Source organism: Melopsittacus undulatus, chromosome 6 (genome assembly GCF_012275295.1).
Source record: "Melopsittacus undulatus isolate bMelUnd1 chromosome 6, bMelUnd1.mat.Z, whole genome shotgun sequence".
NCBI lineage: Eukaryota > Metazoa > Chordata > Aves > Psittaciformes > Psittaculidae > Melopsittacus > Melopsittacus undulatus.
Window position 1 is genome coordinate 27319943 of NC_047532.1, and position 16737 is coordinate 27336679.

General features: G+C 36.6%; 1 protein-coding gene across 1 annotated transcript; it reads right to left on the reverse strand.

The window, feature by feature from the left end:
- Window positions 1-6743: 6743 nt before the first annotated feature.
- RGS21 (regulator of G protein signaling 21) lies at window positions 6744-9387 on the reverse strand. The gene is made up of 3 exons (XM_013128545.3): window positions 9318-9387; window positions 7914-8080; window positions 6744-6947 (listed from the first exon to the last, which is right to left on the reverse strand). Exons 1-3 carry the CDS (start codon window positions 9358-9360, stop codon window positions 6744-6746), a joined length of 414 nt encoding a protein of 137 aa, XP_012983999.1. The 5' UTR covers window positions 9361-9387.
- Window positions 9388-16737: the final 7350 nt, after the last annotated feature.

Here is a 16737-nt window from a genome sequence, read left to right on the forward strand (position 1 = left end):
CATAGGTGTCACTACAGCTTTGCTATCCTCTGTACCAAACTCAGTCCTAGTCTTTTCAGCAAAGCCATTTTTTAAGTTAGTAAAGCCTATTATATGTGGAATTATAAACCAGACTTAGTTCCTTGTCAGTTTGATGGTTTGGAATTGGGTAGCTTGCCTTGTGGATTGGTTTCTTCCCCTTTTCCTCATGAAGGGAGCTATGCCACATGTGTGTACTACGTCATTACTCAAGTAGCTGAGATAAAAGGGCCATTTGCAAAAGACCTGGGACTGCTGTCAGTGGGCAATAGAAAATACAAGGGAAACAAAAGGTAAGAAGGAAGAAGTATACAAAAAAAAAGCCACTTTGGACAAAACAGTTTCCACAGCTCTTGGAATTTTTTGTGTTCTCCACCCAGAGTAGCCGATGAACTGGTATGGGCTGAAGTCCATGTGCTTATTTTCTGCATATATTCATACCAGTGTGTCAGACTCAAACATACAGAAGTGCTTTCACACAAACATATGAAAACATGCTATTGCACCACTGGGCAGAAATGTGACTGTGAAAAGGGTTATTCACAGGTGGATTTTTCTCTTCAACATTCATGAATTTAACAGACAACTCACATTAGTAACACTTCTTGTTCTCCTGTATCTTTTCAAATTTTAACATTGACCCATTCCTTTTTATTCCCACACCTTGCTTTTTACTGTATTGCTCTTTTTATCTTAAATATCAGTGACTGAAAGAGCATATCACAATGGATTCAGGTAGTCAATAGGTAAATAGAACTGTCCCTGAATTGTATAAAGATGTTTCCTGGAAAATACCAGGATGCTTAGGATTCAAGGGAACAAGAAACCTGGGTAGTTTTGTGCTATGGGAATTGAGCACCAGCCTTGTGTTCACTGCCTGCTGTAGGGGTGGAGTCAGTGTCCAACTGAAGTGAAATATGGGCAGAAAATAATTTAGTGGTGAAGCCCATCTGCTGTGCCAGTGAGAATTTCTTCTGTGGTCCATTATCTACTTATTATTCCAGTGAGTATCCTATCTCCTGGGAATTCTACCCTTTCCCTCAGGAAAAGAAGGAAAAATTCCTAAAAAATCCTCCATCTGTATCATGGAGCTGTAGTCCCATCACTCTGGTTCCTTGAACCGTGTTCCATGTTTTCGGCTTTTATGCTGCTTTACCAGACCTGCTTAACATTTCCTTGGCTGAGACACTGTATTTATGGTCACCTCTGGTCATAATGGTTTTTCATAAACATCTGTTGCCCTAATTTCCTAGTCACTGGATTCCTGCTGGTCCACGGATATCTTTCAGATAAATGAGGTGCTTCCAATTTCAAAATGTCAATGTATGAAAATTTTGGAGAGCAGCAGTTCTCTGCCCTGTGACACCAACAATATTTTGAAAAAGAAATGAACCCTAAATAGTTCAAGACTGTGTACATTCAAGATGCGTATTGACTTCTAGGACTGCGTTTGGACCTAGTACATTCAGATCCATATGAGCTGCTTTCAATTCCTGAAGCAAAGGTTGTCCTTAATGCAAGGCTATACACTTGGAATTATATTTCCATACTCCCCATGGTAGCCAAAACCAAAAGCGGCATTGTTTAAACATTATCTGCTAGTTCAGATCTTTGAAAGATATTTTTTATAAGAGATAATGCATACATCTGAATAAACAAGCCCTTAAACCAAGGGTGCAGAATGCCCTTCAACAATACTGCTAGATACCACCTGCCCAGCAGGCTGCATTTCAAGCTGTCTTCCCCTAAATGTATTAGATTAACATTTATGAAGCTGAATTTAATCACTTTTTTGTCATTATTCTGCTGCCTCTGTGCAGTTTCTCTTCAATTACATTGTACTACACCCCCTTTTAATGCCTGCAGATTTCATTTGCACATGAATTCCCCTCACTTTTATATAATTGAGAAGTGAAAGGAGATCTCTAATGAGCTGTAATTCTTTTTGTTATTTCTCTTTTTTCATATGGACTTCCAACAAAAGATCAATTCCTGGAATAATTTTAAATACACAATTAACATAAAAATTAATAATAACACCAAAATCATATTGAAATGTATTACAAAAGTAAGATGTGAGATACAATTTTCTTAAAAAAAAAAAAAAAAAAACAGATAATTTTGTAGCATACACCACAATGCTTCTGTAAGCACTTTGGTAAGCAACAACTTATAGGAATTGCCTGATGGCCTTCACTTACCAATTTTTACCATTCCTCCAATTCTAATTTCAGTTTAAAATACAGACGTACTACCTAGTTATGCATGGAAAAAAAAAATATTCCTAATAAAAATGTTGGACGCAGCTTGGAGATCTGTCATTAAAACTGACAGAACCAACTTAGGCATATTTTTTAAATATCCAATTTTCCTGATTTAAAATTTATGCAGAAACCCAGTTTTGCTAAGAGAACCCATGTACTCCCAGCAACAGAATTCAGCTCCAATGGGGTATGTCATTGTCACTGCAGAGAGCTACATAAAGGGTGAGAGTAACTGCAATACAGCATAAGTATCACAAAATATTAAGTATGATCCAACTACAGGTTGTTCTAATAATTCTGGTCTCAAAATATAGAATTTCCAGTACTGACTCACTATTAACAGTGAAAGACATTGAGACTGTAAAAGGTGTAATATTAATGACTCTGTCATATTCTAGATTGGAATATGTTGCATTTAGCATTTGACTTGAAAAGAGATCATATCAAAGCCCCCCCTTTTATGCCATTTAACAAGCCACATTTTTAATTTTTTTCTTCTAAAAGGCTTGGCTCTGGTAAGGAATTCAATAAATACAAGGGCTTTCGACTGTGCCATTTTATCTCATTATGACAGGCAAAATGATTGCATTTAGATCAAAATCCAGTCAATTTGTTCTGGAAATTAAATTCAGATCAATTTGAAACTATTCATATTGTATAGTTGCTGATAGTCCAACTATACAATATGAATGCAAGTTCAAGTAGAAGACAAGTGATAGCACTGTACAAATTTAGACGGAGCTTGAAGCAGAAGCTCCTTTGTGGTGAAGAGCTTGCATGAAAGACCAGGTGGACAGAGTGCAGAACTTACAAAAATATTAGCAGTACAAGCAGTAGTGTCAGTGTCAGTCCATGGCATTTTATCTCTTATCTCCTAGTTTATGTAGTGTCATTTTACAGTGTCAAGAGCATTTCAAAGATGAAATGTTGGCCCTTTTAGCCTGAATTTGCCTATGCATCTTACTATTGAATATAGTATTTTAAATACCAAACTAGTTCAGCCTTTCAAGGCAGCTTCCCATGTTACATTAGGTGAAGAATGAGCATTCCTGAGTTTGTGATGTTTATACTTCTTTGCATTCTTTAATTTTTATTTGGAAGCAAATGCCCCTTGAGCCCTGAATGTTGGGTATTTGCTTAGGTTAGTGGCAGAATTATCTGTAATTAGACCATAAGAACTATTAATAATATTATTTATGTGTGGTGGTAGTTTAAAGACTAGAGAACCTGTAACCTGAAGTTAACATCACACAATTACTCTACATTTCAGAGGGAGAGGAAAGTAATACATTATTAATAAGAGGAGTTCTTTGCCACTGGAACTTGGTGCAGAACTGAAGCTCCAACCTAGGTGTGATTGACCAGTGTAAGGTAATCTCTCTGCCTTGCGACATTCTTTATGCTGTGCAGTCATGAAGATGTTGCTGCCAACACAGGTAAGTCTTTTATCCAAAGTAGTAAATCCTACATCTTTCTTATGTCTTCTCTTCTGCCCTTTTCTCTCAGCTAAAACAATATATTTATATGATAGCATACTACATTTGAAATTATTCAAAAAATACAATTTATTTAAAGATTTATTTTTTCCTTTCTTCTCTGGTTTATGAGCTTTTAAGTTATAACCACTGTATTAGGAAAAACACCGTTTCCATACAGTTTTTACTGAGTATATGCCTTTGTTTACTTTTCCAGGACTGTTATGCATAGTAGGCAAAATATTAATAGAACTAAAAATAGCCTACATGCAAACCTGAATGGAAACAGATATGGATTGAGAGACAAATCCAGCTCTACTCATTTTATATGCAAATAACCAAACGCATGAGAAGAAAACCCATAGAAGAAAAAATAATGCAAGCTAATGTCTTACTTAGGACAGCTAAACCACAGCAGCAATATAAAAAAATAAGACAGGGAATCATTTGCTTTAGTACTGTCTCATTTTTCTCACTAAAGATCAAAGCAGTCAGGACCTCCTCTGAAATGTGTAAGAATACAGAGTCTAATTTCCATAGCCAAGTATTATAGAAGTTGAAAAGCTGGGAAAAAATGGAAAAGAAACTTTTCTGGGAGGTGTTTTCTCTCAAAATGAACATAAAAATTAATTAATGAAATATGATTTTATACTGGTGCTATTAATTTAATCTACCTGCACTTTGTTTTCTTTGCAGGAGCCAAATTATATATGGTAGCTTTCCCTTTCTTAGGCATAGCAGTGAAGTCCAGATATAACAGGTAGTCTTCCCCAGAATTCAGAGTCTTTATGGTAAAAAAACAGCTATTTTTAGTCTCTAGGCTTCAGAAATTCTAGAAATTTTGTATTTCTAGTTCAGATAGCAGATTGTATTATCTCACATCTGATCTAACTCACACAAAAGTGAGCACGGGCCCTCCCACTGGCTTATGTGGCTTCATTCATATGATTCCACGCAACCTGACTGTTTTATGTATATTTTTAACTTCTCCTTATGCTGTGTTTTCAAGCAGACAGGAATTGGAGACCCCTGGCAGCCATCTTTTTACCAGCTTCTAGCTCTGTCTCTGATGGTGTAAAGTCAAAAGTGTGCAAGTTTCAAAGGAGTGAGTTGTGAGGTTTCATGATCACACAACTATTTTCAAGGTAATTTTTTTTTTTCTATTTCCCTAACATAAGAAAGTTGATGTGATCCCACTTCTTCCAACATGTGGCAAGTTTCTCTTCTGAAAATGAGAACTGGATTTGTAAGAAGAGAAAATTACTTGCTGCATTTTTGAGTAAATTTCAGCAATCCTGACTGCAGCCTTCGCTGATCATAAGCAGCAGAAATCCCCCAGGGCAGAAATGAGACCAAGGCTGCACTGCAGGCAGAACTTGCAGTTTTCCACAGAAATATCATTGCAAAATGTATGGTAGCTGTGGAACTGCAAAACAGACCCACATCCTCTTTTCAGCTCAACCTCAGTGACCGGGTTTGTTTCTCTGTTAACCACTAGTACTGGGGAAGAAAGAAATGAAAATGAAATGCAGACAGCAAGAAAAAGTAGGTGATAGGAAAGATGGTGGGTGTCAAAGAAGAGGTATTTTACACCCTACCTAACTACCTACATACACAAGCTGTGGCAGGACTTTAATCTAAGTATGCAACTCAAGACAGTGTACTGGGGCTTTCAAACTACTTAATATCCTTTATTTCCTATATGAATTAGTTCTTTAATGTAGTTTGATACCAGAGAGGATCTTTTGCATAGAATATGTGATGGTGTGTAGAAGGCATGAACAGAGAATGAGAGATTCCTAGAGATTCAGAGCAGCTCAAAAGCAAAAGAATCAAAACAATCAAATTAATATCAAATGAAAGTTTTTTGGGGGTGAATTTTTCTATTTTTTTTTTAAGAAAAATCTTACTGCTGCCTCTTGTATTTAGTATTATTTCCATAGTGAAGATTCTTCATGGTCCAATATGGTTTAAATATTTTTATTTCAGTACTATAGAACAGCTCCTTCTTTCATCAAAATATATGCAATAAACTCTCCAACAGCAATGAACGAGACCAGTGTGTGCAAACATGACAACTGCACTAGAATCCTACTGCATCTTGCTTGCTTGAAAAATAACACCATGACTAAATTCTGAGCTACATGCTCACTTGCCTGAACTGTTCCTCTGGTGTTTACTTTTCTGCTTGCCTGTATTTCATTGAAAAATTCTAATAACTCATTTCATGAGTGCATGGGGACAGTATCACTGATACACTTGGAAAAGCAAAGAAAAGGAAGTATTAATTGAAAATGTACAAAGGAATATTTACTCAGGGTTTGGGGCTTTTTTCCAAATGCCTACACAATTAATAAATGAGACTTCTCAATAAAAATTCAAATTAAATAAACACAAAGAAAATTGGATAGAATCATATTGAAGACAGCTGCATTATGAAACAGTAATTTGCTCTGAATGCCAGGGACATTTGTCATAAAGCATCTGCCTATTAAATATTATCATACTGTGTTATCTACCATATTTCTACTTCTCCTGTTTTGAGTTGGTATAAAATATGCTTAAGGGAAGATGTTTTTATTTTTTTTTTACATATTATAAATGAGATGATGAATTAATAAATGCATCCAAGTCCCCTGAAATTTATTTTTGAGGTCATATTTCTACAGAAAAATCAATAACAAATCAGAAAACCCAAAACATTCTGCTTAATGTGAAAACACTTTGACAGATAAAGCAAGCACTGGCAAAATTATCAATGGCAAACTTGTTTCCTAAAAAGGAAGCTCAAATGTCTTGGCATATTCCATCCTGTTTCTTGACAATTTCTCCACTGTTATTAGAAAGTATCATGTGCCTATTGTACTTAAAAACAAGCTGGCAAAGGCAGTTCAGATCTGGTTTATACAATCAGTTTAATAAAATATTAATTGTACTGACTTGCAATGGGAGACATTTACAAATTCATAATCCCCTGGGCATTTTCTCACAGAAATGGGAACCATCTCTTCTGATTTCCATTCTGTTGCTTCTTTACCAATTCCTTGTAAACTTCTGACCTTAGAAACCTGGGAAAAGAGTCCTTTGCCATGAGACTATAGACTAACCTCTGAGCATCATCAAAGCAGCTGAGAGTGGGTTCAGAGATGTTCTGAGAGATGTGGGTTTTAGTCTGGAAGTCAATATTAATCTGTAGGAAGAAAGGAAGCATAAAACCAATGTCAGTTTGGTTGGAAAGCTGAGGTTTGTTCCTGTAAAGGACAACAGTCTGCATCTGAATTTCCCCCCAAATATCCTGGCTGATGCAAATAAACAGGAAGGTTATCCATCAATTTTCTAATATACTGATTTTTTAATTTTATTTTACTCTTAAGGAGATGGCATCACTGCAAAAAAGAAGGGGAAAAACTTGCTTCTATTTATCTCATTTTTTGCCAATACAAATCCTTTGAAGTATCGATTACCAATGGGTAAATTAGCAATGAAGGTACTCAGCACCAGTTTAGGTTTTGGCCTTATGTATTTTATTAGTATTTTTTTTTGTTTTTAACATAATAAAATGGATTTCAATCATATTAAGACATGGAGACACTCAAAGCACACTCACTGTCAGAGGCAAAAAACACAAGTGTAAAAATTTGTTAGGGAGTAGAATGTGAACAATAATCAAGTAGTAATTTCTTCCTTTATCATAAGCATTTTTTAAGTAATGATAACATTAAATGTTGTGATGGAAATGTTTTGCAAGTTTCCATTTTAATTTTTATCATGTCAAAATACCTGTATGAAAGGACAAATACAACCACTAATATTCCAATATACTGGTACCTAAAATATGGAGGAAATGGTGCTTATCGTATTATTAAAAGGTTAGAGAAAGCAAACTATACCAAGTATATATTTCATTAAATTTTAAGGTAGAATTTTCAGAAGGTGAGATAAACCCATGCCCTCTGTGAAAAATATATATGCCATAAAAGGTCTTATTTTGCTTTACAGAGTCCCATGCAGTGTTTCCTACCTGGTAAATAATTGATGTGAAAATGCAAAACAGCCACATTGAACTGTATTTTCTGTTATTCCTCGAAGTCTACATCTGAACTTTCCAATTGATTCCCATCCTCAGTACTCAAAATACACACAGAAAACTATTTACCTCCTTTGGAGCATCAGCTTGTATAAAGTCAGAATAAATCTTTTGGGCTTTTGAGGCGATCTTAGCAGAGGACTTGGTTTTCTTGAAGTCCTCACAGGCGAGCCAGAACTCCACATTCTCCTCACTGAACTCTGACTTTAAAAATGTCCTAAAAGCTGCCAGGCCATCTGGAGAAAAAATGCATGACATGATGGGTAGAGGAAAACTGAAAGACGAATACAGATCATATATACATACATACACACACGTGTGCATATACATATATGTGCATTTTATATGGTGTAACTTATGTGTCTGATGTTGTTTGGCCTGTCAGCCAGCAATTAGTCTTCAGAGGTTGTTGTGGGAGAAATAAATAGGAGATGAAACTATAGCAATGATAAATGACTAAGAGTTCTTTCAGAGAGTTACTAACTGAGGAAAACTCCCTGCTACTGTCTGGCCTCTAACACTGATACACTAGTTAAAAGGGGATCCTAGAGAACTTGGCCTTCAAGAGGGTTTTTAGTGACTACAAGATTAGGGATTTGAAGCTCACTGCTGCTCTACAAAGCAATGAGAAATCTAAGTTATATAGCAGTACTGTGCTCCTCTCAGAGCTGAGGTTACCCTGCTTGAATAGCCCTTCCATCTTCTTTCAGATAGAGACTTGGACAAAGACATGGACTATTTGTTATTTCTTTGTTCAGCATTTTTAACACTTTTAACAGGAAAAAATGAAATAAAAAAGGTTTGTTTGGACTAAATTGATTTAAACTTAATCCAAGGTGCAACCTCTTAGAAAAGAAAGCTGACAGCACCCAAATTAAGTTCTGTTAGTCAAGTTAATGCTATTAAGATACAGTGTGGAGGCACCCCAGGGTCCAGGTCACAAATTTACTGTAGAAAATGGGGCAGGGGCAAGGAAATTTTAAAGTTACATGTGGTTTGAGGTTTCAGGTCAGTAGGAATGTAATCTATTAGAGGAGTGACTTTGGATAAATTAAAAATTATTTTTTGTTTGACTGAAAGCCAGTGCACAGCATATATATTTTGTTGTAACAGGAATACCTAAGAAAAGGTTTATATGTTTGGTTTGGTGGGGTTTGAGGGTGTTTTTTAATTAAGAAAGAGGAGAAAGAGAACCATTGCATGGAGAGTTAACACAGTATCTTAAACCAAAACACTTTCAGAGGCTTTTGCCTTCTTAAATGTCCCTTTAGCACTGACCAGAGGTATATCGTGTTTTCAGCTTGGAGAAACATGCCCTGTCTGCCTTTCAGCATGGCAGGTTGCATGCCTCCAGTATTGCTGTAGTTCAAAGCATGTGGAGAGTCCAGTTGGAAAGCAGTGTGAAAACCTTATGGGAACGTTTGTGAACTGGGTTGATGCATGTTTTAAAAAAACATATTTTTCACTGCTTACCTTTATTAGCTAGTATTGTATCCACAGACTCAGACCACGCCATGATTTCCTCAGCGTTTGACCTGTGGAAATAACATCTATCCTTGAAAATAGCATTGGGATCTTTTGCTTGTGCAGTCTGTGGCAGCTGGTCTATTGTTTGGCTATCTCCTTGAAGGAGCAGAGCGAGTAATTCCTGTTACCCTATGCACTGAATAACAGAAAGTCAACAAAAAGTACAACACGGTTTTTTTAGGGTGTGGAGAGTCATACAGACTCATAAAATACATTCTTTTACATTGGCAACTTGATTCTTCATCCAGGAGGCAGTAGTAATGCTTATAATTAAAATAAACCCAAAACCAAAACACTAGGAATAAATCTTGTTGGTCATCTAGCTCATATTTTTCATGTGTTTTAAAATAAACCAATAAACCCTGGTTCAGTGGTTTGTAGCTACATTTTTTAAATAGTTTGTTTTTTTAAAGAAATTTTTTCTTACAAATGTCCTCAGCCAAGATTTTTGAGCTAGAAATTTCAAGTGTTAATCAGTTCTTCTTGTAACCCCTAGTGACAGGTAGTAAAAGATGAAGAATTTCAATGAGCTGATACCCCATTATCTACTTGGAACAGACTTAGTAGGTTTTATTTTATTTTATTTTAGTAAAATGAATGCAGGTGTTCTGATTAGTGGATAGGGGAATGGCTGTGGATGTTCTCTACCTAGACTTTACTAAAACCTTTAACACTGTTTCCCACAGCATTCTGGAGAAACTGGCTGCTCAGGGCTTGGACATGTGTACTCTTTGCTGGGCAAAAAAACTGGCTGTATGCCCAGGTTCAAAGTGTGGTGGTGAATGGAGCGCAATCCAGTCAGCAGCCAGTGCAAAGCGGTGCTCCCCAGGGCTCAGTATTGGGGCCAGTTCTGTTTAATGTATTTCTCAATGTTTTGGATGAGAGGATAGACTGTATCCTCAAGAAGTTTGCAGATGACACCAAGCTGGGAGGGAGTGTGATCTGCTTGAGCGAGAGCCTCTCCAGCACAATCTGGACAGGCTGGATCAATGGACCAAGGCCAACTGTATGAGGCTGAACAAGGAAAAGTGCAGGGTCCTGCACTTGAGTCACAACAGCCCTACGCAATGCTATAGGCTTAGGGAAGAGTGCCTGGAAAAGAACCTGAGGGTGCTGGTTGACAGCTGCTGAACATAAGCCAGCTTGTGCCCAGGTAGCCGAGAAGGCCAAGGGCATCTTGCCTTATATTAGAAATAGTGTGGCCAGCAGGAGTACGGGGTGATGAACCCCCTGTACTCAGCACTGGTGAGGCTGCACCTCAAATCCTGTGTTCAGTTTTTTTCTGTCTTCTAAGGTGAGAAAGAAAAACCCAAGCACCACCACACACCACATCTTGACCTTAGTAATGTTATGGAGTTATTCCTCATCCACACCTGTTGTGGATCTGTAAAGAAGTTTCAGGCCAACTATTTGATGAACTTCACATGGGACAAAAAAATAGTGAATCTGGTCAATGGTGCTTCAGAAAACTGAAATAAGATGGGAACAGATAAAAAAGAAGTGTGGTACTGTGATGATTGGTAGAACTGAACTGTCTTGCAGGAGAAGAATAAATGACTTGAGCTTGCCTGTAAAATGAAAGCAAAGAGGAGCTATGATCACTCTCTGTCAATGTAGAGAGGTAACCCAGAGAGAAAAAAAAAATTATTTTAGCTTAAGGATCATATTGGCAAAAGAAAAAACGTATATAAACTGCCAGTAAATAAATTTAGACTGAAAATCAAGAAGGCTTCAGAAAAAATTTTAAAGTCTCCCAGTAGAATTTTTGGCCTCTCTATTCCTCTGTACTTCAAAGGTAGAGCTTCACATATTTATGAAATAGATTATTTTAAATTGTTGGCTTTGAAATAGGAAACTAGAAATGATGATCCAAGGTACCCCTTCCCCTCCTACATAATGCTGAAAAAGACTCCTGGCAGCAAAATACAAATCCTTTCTGCAGTTTCTTACCTTTGCATCCACCTCCTTCTGAAACTTATAACAGAAGGAGAAAAATATGAACTATCATCCTGATTCTTTGCAGTGTTTCTTATTTTCTATAATCAGTTATTTTCTCTTATTTCCACTGAGTACGTACTGTCAGGACCAAAAGCTTTCCATGCATTGCGCTATTTAGATTAATTTCAACATCTTAAAGGTGGAGAGAAAACCCTCAACATCTGCATGTACTTTGAATTCTTTGTGACTGATTCAGTCCTAGGTTTGAGATTTGGTAAAGAGGAAAAATGTGATATAAAATCGAAACAATATTTATTTGTAGAGTTTCTGGCCTCGTAGACAGTAAATACCTAAAACTTGAATTTTCTAACAGTGAGATTGCCTCTTTCTCAATTAATGCTGATATAGTAATTTTTTTCTCCTAATGTTATGTTTTGTGATTGCTGGTCTACATTTCTCATGTAGCAATCAGGAGATTCTTCTGCAAATCCATGCAGGCATTTACATGTATTACTACGTATTGTTATTTGAAAAAAGACAAAAAAAGGACTTTGCTTTTCTGTGCCCTAGGTTCTCAGGGAAAACTGGCAAAGACTTAGGAGCAGTTCAAAATAGGCATTGAATTTCAGCCAAGAGACAAAATTCTAGATAAAATGTCTGATGCAAGTTTCCTCCAGATTTCTTGCTGCAATGCCAGTAAAGTCAGGGCAGTTATAAGCACAGAGATGACACAGTTATGAGCAACACAACATTCCTGGATAGTTCCATTCATTTCTTGATGCTTACCCTGTGTCTAGTCCCAATGATTATACTATTCACTCACCTTAGAACTATGATCATAAATTAACTTATTTTAATTTTTTGAAGTGGTAATAACATTCTTATTATGAAAGAGTCCCATTCACTTCTGTGACACTGTTTATGAGAGGGAGGGCTGCAGAATCTGCCCCTACTTTATTTATAATCAGGTGGTTGTATACTTAAAAAACAACAAAACAGTTCCAAACACTACAACAGATGCTTTTTTTTTTTATATTTCTAATTGCCTGATATCGAATGACACAGACATAAGCGTCTCTTGAAGATTTCCAGTGCTGACAGATACTTTTAAGACAATTCTAGCAGTCACAGAAAGGTGCCAAAACCTATGAGTGTTCTGACCAGCACACAGAATAACTGGATGATGCAATCTGATTGCTCATGCAATTATGGGGTATTGATCACAATTCACAAAGCCACAAAGAAACTATGAGGGATTTTCACCACTATGTAACATGCTGTTCAGTGACTACTTAGTGCACGTAAGCTGATTGTATTCCAGGAACACAGCAGGTAATAGGGCTGTTATTATTATCTTAGTACAAATACCACAAGTCCAGTAAGAGAAGTCAGGCATCTCTTCTCATAAAAAGTATTTGATAGCATTGTCATATACTTCTGATGCTTAAACTTAATAGAGTTTCTTTCCAGAAATTATTATTTTACTGAAATTTCATAAGGAGCAAAAGTCATCTTAGTATTAAAACAAATGCACCAGCTGCTTGTGCAAATGTATTGGCTGTTCATAATGAACAGTATCCAACAAACAAAAAGAAATATGAATATGTACTAGAGATGGGCTAGAAACTGCATGCAGAATTGTTTGTAAAGTTTTTGGAAATCTGGATCCAGCTGACAGCATTGATATCTGCATCCTCAGTTAAATAATAACTCAGACTGGACTTGCAAAGTAGCTTAGACCCTTATCTGTTCAGCTGATTTCAGTGTATTTTAAAAACTTTATCCATGAGGCCTCTGACTTAACATTTCTGAAACTCTGAAAGCTGTGCTATGGATTCCTGTTTTGAGCCTCCTGTCTTTGGCAGGCCACAGGAGAGTTAGAACTGTAGGAAAGGGAACGTGGATCTATTGATCGAACATTGCCTCCTTTGCCAATATTACTCGCTAAAGACTACAGATCCATTAAATATTTAAATCTCAACTGTTAAGCTTACTGCTTGGCCTTTTACTGATAGTCATCTTTCATTCTTTAGCTATTTTTGGGCACTAGTTTCACTGAGTTACCTTCCTGTATGAAAAGCTATTGGCTGTTTAGAGGAATAAGTTGTGATGTTTTTTGTTCCTCTGATCCACATTGGAGTTAGATATTAATGTCAATAGACCATATAAAATGCTTTATGTTAAAATTCTTGGTGTATTAACCTACGAAATCACTTTCATTTATACATGTTCCTAAAACAGTTGCCTCGTACTCACCTGATTGAAATGAGAAAAAAGGTCACACTCTCCAATACCTGTTGTGGTATGCTAGTGTTTCCCTTGGATCACGTTCAGTATGTTACTGCCCTTCAGCACGTGGTCTCTGTTCAATCCATTCCACACCCAGGTTTGCTTGGATAATGTTGTTTTGTGTAGCGCAAGCTCAGCAGAAAAATAAAGTTACCGTTCTGCTAGTTCGGGCAATTCAAGTACACAGAGACTTGGCTGCATTTCTTATGCTGGGAGAAGCCAAGATGATTTGAGCACTGCTGGCATCCTAAGTAACATGGAAAAGCCTGTCATACGGGATGCAAATACATTTTAATCACAGCACTATTTTTTCTTCCATACTGTGTCTGCAGTATGCCACAGAGTTGTTTTGCGTAAGAAAATGAGCTGTTATTTTCCACCCAAGCAAAGTATGCCCTTCAGGTAAAATGTTTTGATTTCAAGAACAATCTGTCAAAATGTTTTACAGCATCATGGGCCCCTCATATACTGGATTTCCAAATACTATACAAACACTATACAAACCCAAATCTACATCAGAGAAGAAATGGAAACATTTCTCAAGAAAATGTACAACCTTGAAGAGTCTCATTTAGTAATAACTAGCAGATTATTTGGCACAGTTTATGGATGAATACACTGGTTTTCACATAGCATCACACTTCCCAAAACTTCATACAAGAAGCCAATATAGCACAAACATATAGGATCATATTATGACCTTATGATGAGACAAGTATAAATTGCATCAATGCAAGAATATGTGAAAGGTAGACACTATGCTCAGAAAGCTCATATGGAGTAGCATTAACTGCAGAAATCTAAAACAAGTCTGGAAAGCTGGGTTGTCCTTACGTTAGGCTTTAGCTTAATCTTCTGTCCTGTTTGAAAACTCTAAATTGACTTCCATGGAATTGTATTTCATACTAGTTAATCTTAGTTACTTTTCATAGAGAAGGCAATGATAGAGGCTAGACTGTAAATCTTGGTGTCTAGATAACTTGTTGTAGCATTTATGAGGAAGTTAGGCAAACAGATGCTATTTAGGAAAGGAGAGAGAAAAGCTTTAGTATAAAACCAGAGGGAGCTTTCAAGTCCAACCTTAAACAAACTGAATACAAAAAGTGGAAGATGACAACAAGACACTAGCAAGAAAAAAGTAGGAATGGAAGCAACCTGGATGCTGTATAGAGGAAATACATGTTTATCTTTGGCATAGAGCCACACAGGCATTTGATTGAGGTATTTGACTAAAATGAAAATTACAGAGCGGGATCCAGGACAAGCACCTAAGCCAGGCATAACTTCATGTGCATATGAATCACTGAGGAGAGGATGATGATTTTATGCTTTTTTTTTTCTCAGTTGAGGTTTTTTGGCAGTATGCGTGGAAAAGAGAGGGAACTGCATTCAAAGCAGTACCTAATTAAGGCAGGCTGAGCAGCTGGGGAAAAAAGAGAAAAATGATCTGACTTTCGTGAGCCTCTTGTAAGCTGCAGCATGTAAAGGCATCTAAGAGCCATATTACTGATTGCCAACTTCAATGGAAATCTGTTTCTTTTAGATTCTTTATCTTAGATTGCATTCCTCTTGTTTCTTGTCAAATCAAAAATTACTCAAGTTTTCTTTTGCACTATATTAAATTCCAAAAACCAAAGAAGATAATGTGTCTGTGAATTTCCATCTCTCTGCGGTTAAACCAGAAGAGCAGATAATAATTCAGCTGGTTTAAAGCATCTAGTAAGATTTAAGTATTGAAGCAGGAGACAAACCTTTGTGTTATACAAGTAAGCAGCTTATTTCCCTTGTACTTTAGGTATGGTGGCTTCATGTATATAAGGAGTAAAGTGAAGTGTGTATGTACAGTGAGTTATTATGTTGGTAAGAAGAATATTTTGAGAACTGAGTATTTTGAGCACTCTTACTGGATGCTGAATGGCACATACAAATCTTAAAAAGCTGCTACAAAAAATAATCCCCAATAAAAATTCTTGATGATTGGTTTTGTGTACGTGCTATTTGTACTAGGTCAGCTAAACAAGATTTACATAATTATGGCATTGATTCTGCCAAAACTAGAGAAGCCTGACTATGCCCTCTGGCACTACTCTAAGGTTCATACCATAAAGCCACCTGTGCAGGGGTAGCCCTTAGTCTGATCAATCCCATGTAACTCAACAAGCATCACAGACTTGTACTAAACCTATGCTTAGTTCATCTTCCAGAACTACAGTAGAGAACTAAGTAGTAGAGCACTCATTTTCTCCCACTAAAAGGACCCTCTTTTAGAAAAAAACCTTTGCCAGCTAAATATGTCATTTTAGTTTATCTTTGTGCCCTTTGCTTTCCTTTCTCTGAATTTATCTTGACTTTCTTTTTACAGCAGTTCCCATGGCATTTGTATGCTGTAAATTCAGCTACAGTTCATAATTATCTTTGAAAACCATACATGCATAAATAGCTACCAGGAATATCTTGTTTGTTTTCAACATAGAACTCCTAAGAGGGACCAGCACTGTCAGTACCACAAGACTGATGGTTTTGAGGAAGGCCTCCCTGGAGATAAAGAAAACTTTCCATGTGTCAGTGAAATGAAACAAAGGGTGTCTGCTGACCTAAATTTATCATTATAGACCCTTTTGAATAACAGCTGTTTTTTTGCTAAGAAGTAAAAGTCTTACTCAAGGTACTAGATTTGTCATTTGTTTGGGTTTTAGAATAATATTAAATATACTTTTTTTTTAATTATTTGATCAATAGCAAGGTTAAAGGTGCAGATTCTCAGCTGGTATGAAGAAACATAATCACACCAGGGGAGAATCTAGCTGCCGATATCTTCAAACCTATCTCTAACAAAGTTAGTAATATAGAATATAGGAACATGCATATTTTAAATATCCACAAAACCTGGCATTCAGACATATTAGTCTAGTCGATTCTATGATTAGAGATTTCCCTAATCTGAAACAGGATCATTTGTGGCAGAAGAACATACTGACTTCAAGTCATGAAACTCTGTTAGCTTTTCACTGTATTCACTCATTCATGTGACACATATGACAACAGGAGTGCAGACAGTTTGTAAAAACTGGTGCTGAGAAGCTCCAAAGCTGCATTTGATATTGATACGGAGACCGAAACACATTATCAACGTTACTGA

Bases quoted from the DNA above. Each gene is read 5' to 3' on its own strand.
- RGS21 (XM_013128545.3), bottom strand. From the start codon at position 9,360: ATGGCGTGGTCTGAGTCTGTGGATACAATACTAGCTAATAAAG. The intron at 8,081-9,317 runs GTAAGCAGTGAA...TTTTTTCTCCAG, and splicing joins TACAATACTAGCTAATAAAG to ATGGCCTGGCAGCTTTTAGG. The intron at 6,948-7,913 runs GTAAATAGTTTT...TTCTTCCTACAG, and splicing joins AAGCTGATGCTCCAAAGGAG to ATTAATATTGACTTCCAGAC.